Genomic DNA, 14073 nt, shown 5'->3' on the forward strand with positions numbered 1-14073 from the left:
ACTCTCTTCTTAACAAAATGACCAGTAGGATGTTGGATGAAAATGTCTTGAGATCACCATGGGCTCAGCCAGGATTATTTGCAGGAGGGAAATCCCTTCACCAAGGGAGGAGAGAAGAGCCAGAAAATTTACTTTAAACCTACACTTATAATTCCTTAACTATGTGCGCGTTATTACACCACAACATACAATATATTGTACATATATTCCTTCAGATGTGAAGTTTATTGTGAATACACAAGTCACCTTACATGTATCACTGTAGTCACATCTGAAGGAATACATACTTTTTACAAACAATTGAATTCCTTTTTACACAAATTCCTTAAAGAAATACTTTTGATTGTTAATATTAGTATCTGGCATATTTTTTCCTTCTTTTCAATTTTGACTATATTTTTTAAAAATCCAGAATTTAGGGGAAGATGCCTAGTTTTTCTCCCTGCTTGCCAGTGCCCAAGAGAGTTATTGTTTCATACAACAAGATTTTCCTATATTCTGGCCCCATTCCAGCAACAGAAATTCCATTTGTCTGAAAAAGAAATCGTGCCAAATAAAACCCAGCACCCATAAACTATATTGTGTTTATTTTATAACACCACCATGAACTTTGAAAGCTGAAATCAATTTCATAAATTTTCAAGAATCTAAATTTTCACAGATAAATTCCATTCTATCCATTTACACAGATTAAGAAATATCTTTTCCAGATTAAGTTCCACCTGCTTATTTCATTTGCTATTGATTTTGATTAACCTCCAAAACAAAATTCAGCAACTATGATTCATGTTGTTTGAAGAGAATATTTGGTATAGAATGCCTTATATTGATGCAGCACAGAAATCTGTTTAACACACATGCAGTAAGGAAATGGAGGTATGAAGTAAACTGCATACAAAAAAACAACATGCCAAATGGCTAATGGATGGAATCAAATTATGACCCTTGACACACAGTGATGCAAATGACAAAATATCCATTTTCTTTAGCTTAGGTCGTTCATCCAAAGAACCTGTCTTGGTTCTAGGCCCTTCATGACATTCTGTAACAAACTTCTTTTTTATGGTGAGGAGTTGTTAACTCCACGCCCATGCAGAAATGGACATTAAATATGCTAATTTCAGGTCCGGTGTTGAAATATAATGTTGAAGAAATAACATTAAAATTTAATACTGAATAGTTAGAAATATAAATAAAAAAGATGACTTGTTTTTCAAGAATGAATATATTTCAGAACAGATTATTCAACTGTAATCATGAATGCAGGATCATGTAGTACATATTTGAAGGTCTATAGATTTAGTGTGTTTTCAGCCATTTATTCAGAGTAAAAATATGTTTATTCCCTTATTTTTCTACATCACTAACCATGCTGATGCCAACCTTCTCTTCTGCATTCTTCTCCATACCAGTATCACAAATAACAAGAATTTGTTCTTCTCAAGCTGCTTCCCTTTCAGAATTTCACTTCTTTAGCTAATGAATCATGTCCTAAATTAACAGCCTTCCAATCACATAAACCTGCTTTTCTCAGATAAGTTTCCATATCTTTGTTTGCTTGAGACTCTGCGGTGGCCTATCACAGCACCAGAGATAGCAACTATTTCTAGCTTGAAACCAAACTGAAGAATTTGAAGTTATAATTCATTCAGGAAACAAATATTCTGTGTTTAGTAAAGAAGTTGAAGTTGTATCATATAATTAAATTCAGCAAGTCTGGCTCTCATTTGCATGATAATGAAAACGGTCTAATGCCAAATTTATGGCAAATGTAACAAGTTCCAGCTAAGTCCAATTACTTATTTTAGGCCTGTAGTTCATGCAAATAATATTTAAAAATTCTGCTCATGCCTCACAAAGGAAACACTGGATCCATGTTACAAAGACCTATTAGTTAATGATGTTTAGATAAATAATGTTTATTCCAGGAGTCATACAAAACACACAAACTCTGTGGCTAAAATGCAGAGTAAGTGCATGAACCTATGGTAGGCCAGACTGTTGTAGGAAAATGCTCTAGACTTGTATTTTGGAAGTACTTGAATGACTGTCAACCTTGCTGCTGGCTTTCTCATTATCTCCAGGCAAATAAAAGCTGGAACAGTAGCTTAAAATGTGCCACACCTGCATCATTCCAAATCCTTACTCATCATTTGCATCATATTTCTTACCATCACTATATTTTTTGCCTGTCACATTTCAAAATAGCATCTACCGCAACCAGCATTGGTACAATGCTGCTAAAGCAGAATTCCTAAATCTCTAATGAGAAAGATACAAAAGAAACTTGCAAAATTAAAGAATATTTTATCCACAGTACAAACGGCTGAGCCATAGCTCAAGCGGTTAGTTGCTGGCTTCCCACCGTGGTGGCCCAGGTTCGATCCCGGGACTGGTCAAGTGGGATCTGTGGTGGACAAAGTGGCGCTGGGGCGGGTTTTCTCCAAGTACCTCGTTTTCCCCTGCCAATCTTCATTCCAGCAAATTCTCCATCATCATAATCACCCGTGGCAGGTACAATAGGCCAATCAGTGGCCACCATGTTGAGTGGACCCAGCTGGACTCCACCCCTCCACTAAGCGAATCCATAATACGAACATGTGATACAAAGTATATTGTTTTTAAAAACTCCCCATTATATGGCATGTATGTGGAATAGTGTATTCCTGTTATATGAGTACAGAAACCCAATACAGCATGAATACAGCACATTTTCGCTTTATTTCTTGTATAGTTGTCTTCATACATGACACAGCATATTGAAGGGTGTAAGATTTTGGGTATGCATGCTGCGATACAATCACATGCAATTACACGAGCAAAATTTAGAACTAAATTCGAAATATTATTCTTAAGGTTTTGACTGCAGTGTACTGGCATATTGACAAGGAAAGCTACGATATCCTGAGCAAAAATAGCTATTTCTGCCTGTTTTAAATATTTAGAAAAGAAAAATTTTGGCATCTCGTCAGGAACAATCATCGCTAATTTGTTGTTTGTCACTACTGAGATATCAGATCTTTTAGTAAAAAGTAGTAAATGGTGAGGAATAACATCTTCCACAAACCTTTTACCTTAACAACCTCAGCTATCGCTGGATAGTGTAGAAATATATCCAGCAAATGAATGTTTCCGAACTTGCAATGGAAGTGTCTGAACATGCATAAATGTAGGTTGACATCGTTACATAAAACCAGACAGGCTTGAACAAAATTTAGGTTTTTAAAATTCCCAATATTAAGTTCTAAATATAGACTGAAAATTGTGATTTGGAAAATTCTGCATAGTAACTTATAAGAAGCACTAATATCCATGCAATGTGTCCTTAGCGAAAGTCTGTCTCTTTGTAGGGTATAATGTATTAAACTAACTTTGTGGAGCTGAGCCTTTCTTGAGAAGCCACCAGTTGTGCAGCTATTAAATAACTGCCCACCATTTTATGGACCTGAAAATTCATTACCATCTTCACAAGAGCTCTTCACTGGTCCCTATCCTGAGTCAGATCAATCCAGTCCATACCACCCGCTAACATCTTGGTCTTCCTAGTGGTCTCTTTCCTTCTGGCATCCCACCATTGTCCTATATGCATCCTCTTCTCCCCATTCGTGTTATATTCCCTGCCAATCTCATCCTATTTGACTTATCATTCTAATTATACTTGGCAAAGAGTACAAGTTATGATGCTCCTCATTATGCAGTTTTCCCCAGCCTCTAGTCACTTCATTTCTCTTTGGTCCAAATATTTTCCTCAGCACCCTGTTCTCAAACATCTTCATTCTACTTTCCTCCCTTAATGTCAGTCAGAGACCAAGTTTTAAGCCCATACAGAACCACAGGCAAAATCATATGTTCCCAGAACTTTATGAGAATACTGTACAACACTTTCCTCCTAACTGAACTGTAGACTTTCTTGAAGTCTATGAATAGCTGATGTACTGTCTCATTGTACTTCCATTTTTTTCTCTGGTATCTGATGAATTCCACTGCCAGACAGTGGTCAGTATCACAGTCTGCTGCCATGAACAATTGGATATCAAGTATAATTGAATGCCATCTCCAATCTATCAAAATATGGTGAAAATAATTGTCAGCCTTTCTGTCAGGAGATGTCTGAGTAAATTTATGCATGTTACAAGGAGGGAACATTGTGCTTTTGATTCAGATTTTTGGATGAGGCAAAGTTTACCACTCTATCATTACTAATTTCCTGCAAACTCTCATTCCCAATTGTTGGCTTGAAAACGTCTTCCATACCTACTTTGGAATTGAAATCTCCTAACAAAATGTTCATATGGTTAATTTAATTGAGTACATGTTCTAGTTCCTCATAGAAGTTGTCCTTCTTATCATGAATTTTATCTTCTGTTGGTGTATGAACGTTAAGAACATCATCCACACCAGCAACTACTCAGTCTTATACATGACATCCTATCAGTAGCAAACTCTACCCTCTGTTATATATGAAAAAGCATGTATCTAATTTATGATTCTCATTCTTCTTTCCATAGAAAAATATTTATATGCCTGCTGATCTGGTGTACACCTCTGTCCTATCTGACCTTTTGTACTCCCACTAAATCTATTTTGTTATTTCTTTCAAAACTGCCATGAGAGAACCAGCCCTATACAGACTTCTTACATTCCACAAATCAAGTCTCAGTGTATTATACATGTACAGTACAAATAAAATTCACAATGAGCAAGCAGGTGTAGTGGAAATGCTGCAGACATACATCAAGGAGATATGTTTTGAAATTTATGAGCTAGCCTGATTGAGATTTTCATGCGAGATCCAAGGTTCTCACAGCAGTGACTATGAAGATTATCATCTTCAGGGATGTGACACCTCATAGCCTGGTAGATCATAACACGGTCTACCCTGAAGATTGAGGCAGTACAGTTCTCCAAAATGTCAGAAACAATCTAGAAGGGTACACGGTTTCACATCCCACACAAAAGTATCTGTCTGAGGTTTACATAGCTTTCATCTGCAAAAATTAAATTCACCTTGGTGTTAGGTTATGGCAACCTATTTCTGAATGACCACATTCTGTGATTAGCTTCACAAACCTGCTACTTTATTCCCAAGCAAACAGCCCTGGTCTCCATTGTATATATGAGGCTGGGTGGACATGGTAACACCATAGAAATTATAACAATGAGAAAAATAATTTCTCACTCTTGCCCAGAACTGAAACCCAGTCATACAGCACATGACCAATTATTCTCTTCAATCCATTATCCTGACCCATAAAATTTCAATATGCATCACATAACTTCGGATCATCAGAAACACCATGTCACAACAGAAAACTATTTGTGTCGTAAGTGGAAGTTGCTCCAGCGATATTCAACTGGATGTAACATGGGATCAATAGTGCATAGAGAATTCCCCATATTACAGTTGCAGGAAATCCAAGTTGCGGGATATTCAGAATTCACTTGCAGAAAATCCGCATGACAACTTACCACTGGAAAAGGAAAAGAACGATAAACACTTTGGAACACAGATGGAACTGGACTTGAGATACCAAAATTCTTGTTTTATTTAATGAAATCAAAAATTCATAGTTGTACAATACTACCATTCATACTTTTAAAATAATTTGCTATCAGAATACGAACATTAGACAACTTGAAATACTTTTTATTTCCAAATACCAATATTCAAATGGATACAAAAAAATTGATTTGTGCACATGTATCAGAAATGCAGTCTTAACACCATGACTAACAATTATATCATAAAATGCTTTATAAATACAATTACTGTTCAATTATTTTTCCCTGTAAAATGATTCAACGTTACCATAATTCTCCATCAGCATTAGAGGAAATGTGTATATGATTCAAAATTTAATTTAAATCTTCTCTTCTTTATATATAACCCTTCTACCAGACGCAATAAATTATTTGAAACAAGAGACAAAATTTCACTTCAGAATTTGTAACATTATTCAGCTAAATTCAAAACAATATATTGTAGAATAATGCTAAATCACTCATAAAAATTATGAAGCAATGTGTAAAATGTGAATATTATCAATCATAACATGTTATCAAATTCCATGCCAGAACTTCAAACTGTAATTTATACAGCATTTAATACATCTACACTGTCCAGTTTTACAGCATAGGAGATACACGTATATTCCATCTTACGAAGCAAGATCAAAACTTGGCATTCACAGAGACATGTAACAGGACAGCTGTAGCTTCTCTCTCGCTCACTCTCACTTCAGTCTTAAACGGCCTTGTAGATTCTTGTGCACACAATGTCATCTACTGTCAGGGTCTGAAACAAAGTTCATCTTCAATGTGGATTCTCTCTTAAAATAAAAACTTGCAAAATAAAATAAACTGCACTATACCCCATCAGATATTGCTTATTCACAGAACACACAGAACTAATTAGGAATATTTCTCTCTGCATTCCCACAAACGAAGTTACCAACATGGAATAACAAAGGATTACTGCCCATTACTTTCACAGGTCACACCACATGTAGCTGGAATTACTTAAAATATAATTATGCTAGTCAAGGTGGCTATGATAACATAAAAGAAAACAAGCTTTTTAAATTAATTATGACAGGATTCCAAATCTGGCCACAACAATTTTCTTACGTCAACAAAGATACCATACGATTCAACAGACTTCTAACATAAAGGCTCAAATTACATAAACACATAACAATCAGCAAGGTAAATCTAAGCAGACATCATTTCACAAACCACGGCCAGCACATGAACTACAAAGGAAAAGAAAAGACGTGTCAACAGATAGCAGAATTGGTACAACGAAAGATTGGGGCAAGAGCCAAAAATGCTATACCACTAGAATACAAGGAGGGAACTGTGCATGAAGAGGCCACGTCAGGAAAACCCAAGGAGGAGACTGCAGAAAGCCAAGGGAATGAAGCTGATGAAACATTAGTCGACCCATCCAACAGTGTGGCACCACTGGAAGGATAGCAACATCAGGAAATTCAGATGTCAACTAGGAAAAGAAAGCTCCCAGAAAAGCTAAGTAAAGATTTTTTATAGATAAGAATAGTACTGGCACTTCCAAGAATACTAATAAAATAAGAGCAACCATCCAATTATTACATCAAAATATTCAAAGTCTAAACAACAAGAAGCTGAATATAGATGTGCTATTATCAAACAAAACATTAGAATCAGATATACTCTGTATCACTGAACATTGGTTGGATGAAAGAGAAATAGATTATTATAACTTTGAAAACTATTCCTTGATATCAAAATTCTGTAGGAAAAATAAATTGCATGGAGGCTCACGCATTTATGTTAAAACAAATCTAGATGCAAACCCCTGTAACCTGTTTGAAAACTTAAATCAAGAAGAACACTCTGAGGCCAGCATAATTGAACTTATACAACTTAATACTATCATAATCTGTATATATATAGAACCCCTAATATCAATATCAACATCAACATATTTATATAAAAACTTGGACACATTACTTAGCAATCTGACCAATAAAGGAAAGAACATTATTATAGCAGGAGATCTCAATGTAGATTTTTTAAAAAGAAGTGTTAATCCACAACTACAGACAATGCTAGACTCATATGGCTTGCAGGCAATAGTTGATGTCCCAACAAGAATAGGACCTAAAAGCCAAACAGCCATAGACCAAATAATACTAAACAAGGGCTTATGGGAATACAACATTAAAGCGGCGGAAACGGGGCTCTCTGACCATAATGCCCAAATACTACAAGTCCAAATGCATTATGAGAACAAAAAAGGACAATGAAGAAAGCAGTCTTCTGGGATTTGGCACCGTGTATATGTGGTGTTAACCGACGTTTCGGAGGAACGTATCGCCCCCATCTTCAGGGTTGAAGAAGTATAAGTAAATCTGCAAGCGACAACACCATGAGACACGGTCGCTTGACCGTGTCTCACGGTGTTGTCGCTTGCAGATTTACTTATACTTCTTCAACCCTGAAGATGGGGGCGATACGTTCCTCCGAAACGTCGGTTAACACCACATATACACGGTGCCAAATCCCAGAAGACTGCTTTCTTCATAGTCACCGCCGTGAAAGCCTCAAATCTTACAAAAAAGGACAAGGTAGAATAACTAAAGAGTTCAGATTAGCCAGATCTTATAGTGAGGAAAACGTACATTATCTAAACTATTTACTAGGAAAAGAGACCTGGGAGCCTGTTCTTAAACAAAATGAGGCAAATGATGCATACAATGGATTTTTAGGCATCCTTCAGTACTATCACAATATAGCTATGCCTAAAAAATGGGTAAAAATTAAGCAGCAAAAAAAATTAGTGGATTACCTTAGGCATAAGGGTATCAGGAAACAGACTTAGGACTCTTCATAGCTTAATTAAAGAAGGAAACACATCTGAAGAACTTAATGCTATAACGAGTACAAAAAAATATACAACAAAATTATCAGTCAGGCTAAAAAATTAAGCAACAACATGCAAATATGATCATCCGGGAACAAATCAAAAGCCATGTGGGATTTAATCAAAGAAGAATTAGGCAGTCAGCAAAAAGTTCCAAAGAACACTGAATTAGGAGTGAATGGAACAACTATACAGGATCCAAAAGTTGTAGCCATTGTTTTTAATGAATACTATACTAACATTGCCCAGCACATCTGGAGTAACAATCGGACAGCACAAAACAATGAAGACAGGATCAACACAATAAAATACAACAGCAATAGCATGTTCTTAACCCCAACCACTGAAAGGGAGGTGGTAGACATAATTAAAACACTGGGTAACAAAAAATCAACGGGCATTGACGATATTCCAGAGTTCATTATTAAAAAATGTCATCATCAACTAGTAAATGCTCAAACATACAGCATAAATCTGTCATTTTCATCTGGTTATTTCCCCCACCAACTGAAAATAGCAAAAGTGAAACCCCTCTATAAGAAAGGTTGTACTGCAGATGTTGGGAATTACAGGCCAGTGTCATTAATTTCGGTTTTTTCAAAAATAATCGAAAAAATTATGCACAATAAACTTTTATCATTCATAAATAAGTACAGCATAATCAACAATGAACAGCATGGATTCTGCAAAGGAAAATCAATACAGCAATCACAGAATTTACAAAAAGGGTTTACAAAATACTAGATGAAAAAGAAACGAGTATAGGGATATTTTTGGATTTATCAAAAGTGTTTCACCTAGTAGATCATGATATATTGCTAAGTAAGATGGAAAGAATGGGAATACGAGGGGTTACACTAAGGTGGTTCCAAACATACTTAGAAAACAGAGAACAAGAGGTAGAAATTACATACAGATGCAAAAAAACTAATTGTAACATTAATTACCTATCCCGAAAGAGACCCATCAGCTATGGCATCCCACAAGGTTCCATTCGGGGACCAGTGTTTTCTGTTATACATAAATGACTTGGAGGCCAGCATAGAACATGGGAAATCTACATTCTTTGCCGATGATACTAGCATTTTTATAGCAGTAAATAGCGCTAATGAAATTCAAATGAAAACGAATGAAACAATAAACAAAATCACAGAGTGGTTTGAGAGGAATCGATTAACTATCTCATTTAAGAAAGACATTATTTCAAACTACATTATAAGTGATACATTCATATAGCATGTACATCCATATATGTTGAGTAAAAAATAGATAGAAATGTGTTTATTACAACTTTCTGACCATCAGTTCTGCAAAAAAAAAAAAAAAAAAAAAAAAAAAAAAAANACAGCCTATTTTGTACATGTTATCAAAAAAGTGAAAATTATGCTGTGCTATCAAGAACTAGGTTATCTTTTGAAAATTAAAGAATTTATGAAGTCAGCTGTTCAAAGCTTCAGTTACATTCAAAACGAGTTACCTTCAACTGAGCACTGAAGAGGAAATATCAAAGTTTAATACTTACTTACTCATGGAGCTGAGTCCTTCTGGAGGAGCCACCAATTCTGCAGCTACTCAAGAATTTTCCAGCATTTTATGGAAGCCGAAGGTTCATTGCCGTGCCCAAAAGAGTGTAACCGTCCTTCTTCGGTTCTGCTAGCTCCGGTAGAGCAATNCTAAGATCCATTCTAATATAGTCCACCCACCTATGCCTTGGTCTTCCCTGTGGTCTCTTTCCTTCTGGCTTTCCCACCAACATTCTACATGCATTTCTCGTCTCCCCCCATTCGTGCTATATGACCTGCCCACCGCATCCTCCTTGACTTGATCATTTTAATTATACTTTGAGAAGAGTACAAGTTATGAAGCTCCTCACTATGCAGTTTTGTCAAAGTTTAATATTCAAATATAATAGTGTCATTCGAAGTGGACTCTGCTGAACTTACCATTTTAACTTCATCATCACTAAATTCTCTAATAATGGTGGTTTCCTTCTCTCCCTTTTGCACCTGGACCAATTTGTTGCCATCCTGGGTAATGGTAGTTTTCACTGAGCGACCGTCTGGCGTCTCCTCTTGAAATTCTTCTCCCAACTTGAAAGTGATGGTTGTATTTTTGAATGTGGATTGTGATGTAAGGGTGTATTCATCCCCATTCTGCGTCAGTTCAATCACAGGACTCACAGCATTTCCCATTTTGCGGACAACCAGTCCCACACCTGCAAAGATGTCATGAAGAAATAAGTCATTCTCACTCTCTGTATCTCTTTCAACAGAATCTTGAACTTGCCTATGAAATAAAACAAATCAGAATATTTTAAGGTGGTTTCTGCCATGGGCAAGAGGAACAGAAGGTAAGGTATAAGAAGTAGGGACCACGAGCTCCTATGTCAGTAAAGAATATTTCCAATATACTGTAAAATATTAACTGTTAATTATCATGATATTTATAAACACAAATATCACACAGAATTTATACTCTTGCACTACTTTTAACAAACAATCATCTCTCTTCTTCTGCTGTGCCATAAGTTTGCTTTGTAGCTGACTTAAGAGAGGTATATTAAAATATGACAACTTTATGCTCAGTATTAAAAGATATATAATTTGGGACTGTTGCCTTACAAATAATCAAAAAGAAACAAAACAGACACTACTGTGTCAACATTTGTTTTTATTCGTTTTTGGTGGTATTGCTACATGTTTTGATCCTTTTCTTGGGTCATCTTCAGGTTACATGAATACTATTTTACTTTCTGAATTCGTGTATGCCTGAAGATGACCAAAGAAAAGGGCGAAACGTGTAGCTATACCACCAACAACTAATAAAAACAAATGTTGATACAATAGTGTCTGTTTTCTTTCTTTTTGATTATTTCTTGTGTGTGTCCTAAATTATATTTTTTCATAAATAACACATAACAGGATGCATACCATAAAGGTTTACACTCAGTAGCATCACCCTTCTAGATTGTACACTCTTATTTTTCAGTTACCCTTTTATATATACCAACAAACAAATCCATACATCCCCCAAAAGGTATGAACGCTTCATTAGAATGGTCCTGACCAGGTTTCCCATGAAACCAAAACTCCATAAAACAGGGCAGCAGAGTACTGTTGTCCCTGTGCCTGATTAAGCACCACACCAAGAATATACGTGTATATGAGGGGCCTGGAGGTATAGTTCAACGAATTCTTAACGTTGATGCCATATGGAGGTAAGCAGTCAGCTTTAAGCTTCCTTCATATTAGCCCTGGGGAAAGGTCCCTCCATACTCATCAGGAGTCCTGGCCCCTACTGAGAATCGAACCCCGGGCACCCTGCCTGTAGAGAGTCAGTGTACTCTATTATTCCGGCTTCTCAGTAGGATAGCACTTAAAATTAAAATTCTGAAGCAGTTCAGCTACTACTGCTTATTCATCTGCCATTCTGTACAGCTGCAAAATAATTGCAAATTATTGAATTGTTTGAATTGCAAAAGTCTGAAAATGTATCAAATAACACACCTGTACCTTCGAGAGACCGAGTAAACGGGAAATGAGGTAGCACAGTGAATTCAGTAGTTCTGACGGGCTGAACATGGAGGTTAAATAAAGAGGCATGAAAACTAAATTCTGGCAGCCAAATTTCTTGGGTAGTAACATATGAGATACCATATCTCGTGTTGTAATTGCCAACAACGGATATATTTCTATGATAATATTTTGGTATCCAAAATACACAAACAGCAAATTCCAAGTCAAACTAAACAACTGGAAAATATTCACAAGACTTGCAGCTTCCAAGGCGAGTAAGTGAAATGATGTATTATTCACCGATAACCGTGTCAAGATGGGATGGATTTCAAACGATTCGGAAACCATCACGTTTTCTGTCATCTTGAACTGATGGAAGTAAGGTCGCTATAGGCTGTATGTGTAAACGTACTCTACAGTGGCGCCACTCACCACAGAGATCACTGATAATGAAGACTCTATTACATCTTGACATGGTCAATTGCCAAAGGCGGCTTCACGGAAATTACACGAAATGTCACTATACACATTTCTCATTCTTGCATACTTCGTAAACTATTAGGCAGTTACTAAATTATATTTTCAATATATTTCCGATATCCATATGCCAGTGGGAAATTCAAACATATCGATATGGGTCTTTCTTCCGTAAGGCTGCCTACACTAGGTACACCGTACCCTCGTTATAGAGTATACGGACGTTAGTGTTAAGTTATGCATTAATCGTGAAATTAAGTCACGCATATCAACAGCTTTCCGTAAAACAGAAGCTTCTTACTACTTCAGTATGAGTCGTTATCTCAGATGATAAGCACGGAAAATAAACAGTGCGCCCATCATATTTCTTGCCTGCTTCAAGCAAACATGTACTCTAACGTTACATATCTATTACACAATTTTTCAAGTGGAAGAGAAAACTGTATAATGTCTACACTTACGGCAGTCAATCCAGCTCGATAACTGGGACGGGATTTTTAGTCTTGCTCCACTTTTGACAATCCACCACGAGTGACAACTGTACTGTTGTCCATGTTACTCGTATCACATGAAATGTCAACATAACCGATTCATCGCGTGTATTACTGGCGACACTAACTGTAAGTGTGTAGGTAACATAGGTATCTGTGTGTGGATGAATCTGACGTGCCTTTAGTGACAACACTTTTCTTGTTCCACCGCAAAAGATAATCCATCCACTAAAATTATAATCCCTAAGTTTGTGTATATGCAGATTTACATTCGTGCCATGTCAAATATAAACCGTTGGTGATCTCAGCTCTGCAACCTGGGAAGGACCTACTAATGGTTTCTCTTGCCACACGTAATCAGAACTCCATGGTAACAGAGTCCTTCTTGAGGAGCCGCCAGTTGTTCAGACACTCAAGAATCTCCCATCATTTTGTGGAACCCGAAGGTTCATTACCGTGTTGACAAGACATCATACCAGTGGTCCATATCCTGAGCCAGATGAATCCAGTCAATCCATCCTATTTCTCTAAGATTCATTTTAATGTTTTCATCCTGCCTATGTCTGCCTTCCTAGCGATCTTCCCTTCAGCCTTTCCCACGAAAAACCTGTATGCGTTCCTCTTCTCCCAATACATACTAGATGTCCTGTCCATTACATCCTCTTCTACTTGATCATACTAATCATATTCAGTGAGGACTGCAAATTATTAAGCGCTTCGCTGTGCAATTTTCGGCAACCTCCCGTCGTTTCATCCCTTTTTGCTGGAAGTTTTCCTGTACCAAACGTAATCATGAACGGGCGAATCGTGTTCATTACTACGCTTAACGCGTATTAGCATCAGGATAATGTCAATACAAATACGAGTATAGGACAAATGTTTGAGAAAGGGTTGGCAAGCGATTGGTACTGAAGTTAAGGCTGATACTGGTCACTCCTTTCAATATATTCATATATCTGGCAATCCCATAATTGTAGCTCTCAGAACCCACACACGTCAAGAATGGAATTGTGTAAAATGGTGTGGGACAGTGCATTCGGTATAGCGACTGACTACGGGCTGGACGACCGACGGGTCGGAGTTCGAGTCACGGTAGGGTCAAGAATTTTCTCTTCTCCACGTCGTCCAGACCGGTTCTGAGACCCACCCAGCCTCCTATCCAATTGGTACAGGGGGCTCTTTCCTC

General features: G+C 36.9%; 1 protein-coding gene across 2 annotated transcripts in view; it reads right to left on the minus strand.

Annotated features, from left to right (window-relative positions):
- Positions 1 to 5626: 5626 nt before the first annotated feature.
- Positions 5627 to 14073, minus strand: part of LOC111862185 (fatty acid-binding protein, muscle) — a 49012-nt gene continuing 40565 nt past the window's right edge. For both annotated transcript variants that reach the window (XM_023847373.2, XM_023847372.2), the window contains exons 2-3: positions 10348 to 10619; positions 5627 to 6295 (exon numbers count right to left, since the gene is read on the minus strand). In XM_023847373.2, the coding sequence (XP_023703141.1) occupies positions 6245 to 6295; positions 10348 to 10619 (323 nt within the window). In that variant the 3' untranslated portion in view covers positions 5627 to 6244. The remainder of the gene's footprint in view (positions 6296 to 10347; positions 10620 to 14073) is intronic.

Source organism: Cryptotermes secundus, unplaced genomic scaffold, assembly GCF_002891405.2.
Source record: "Cryptotermes secundus unplaced genomic scaffold, Csec_1.0 scaffold1229, whole genome shotgun sequence".
Lineage (NCBI taxonomy): Eukaryota > Metazoa > Arthropoda > Insecta > Blattodea > Kalotermitidae > Cryptotermes > Cryptotermes secundus.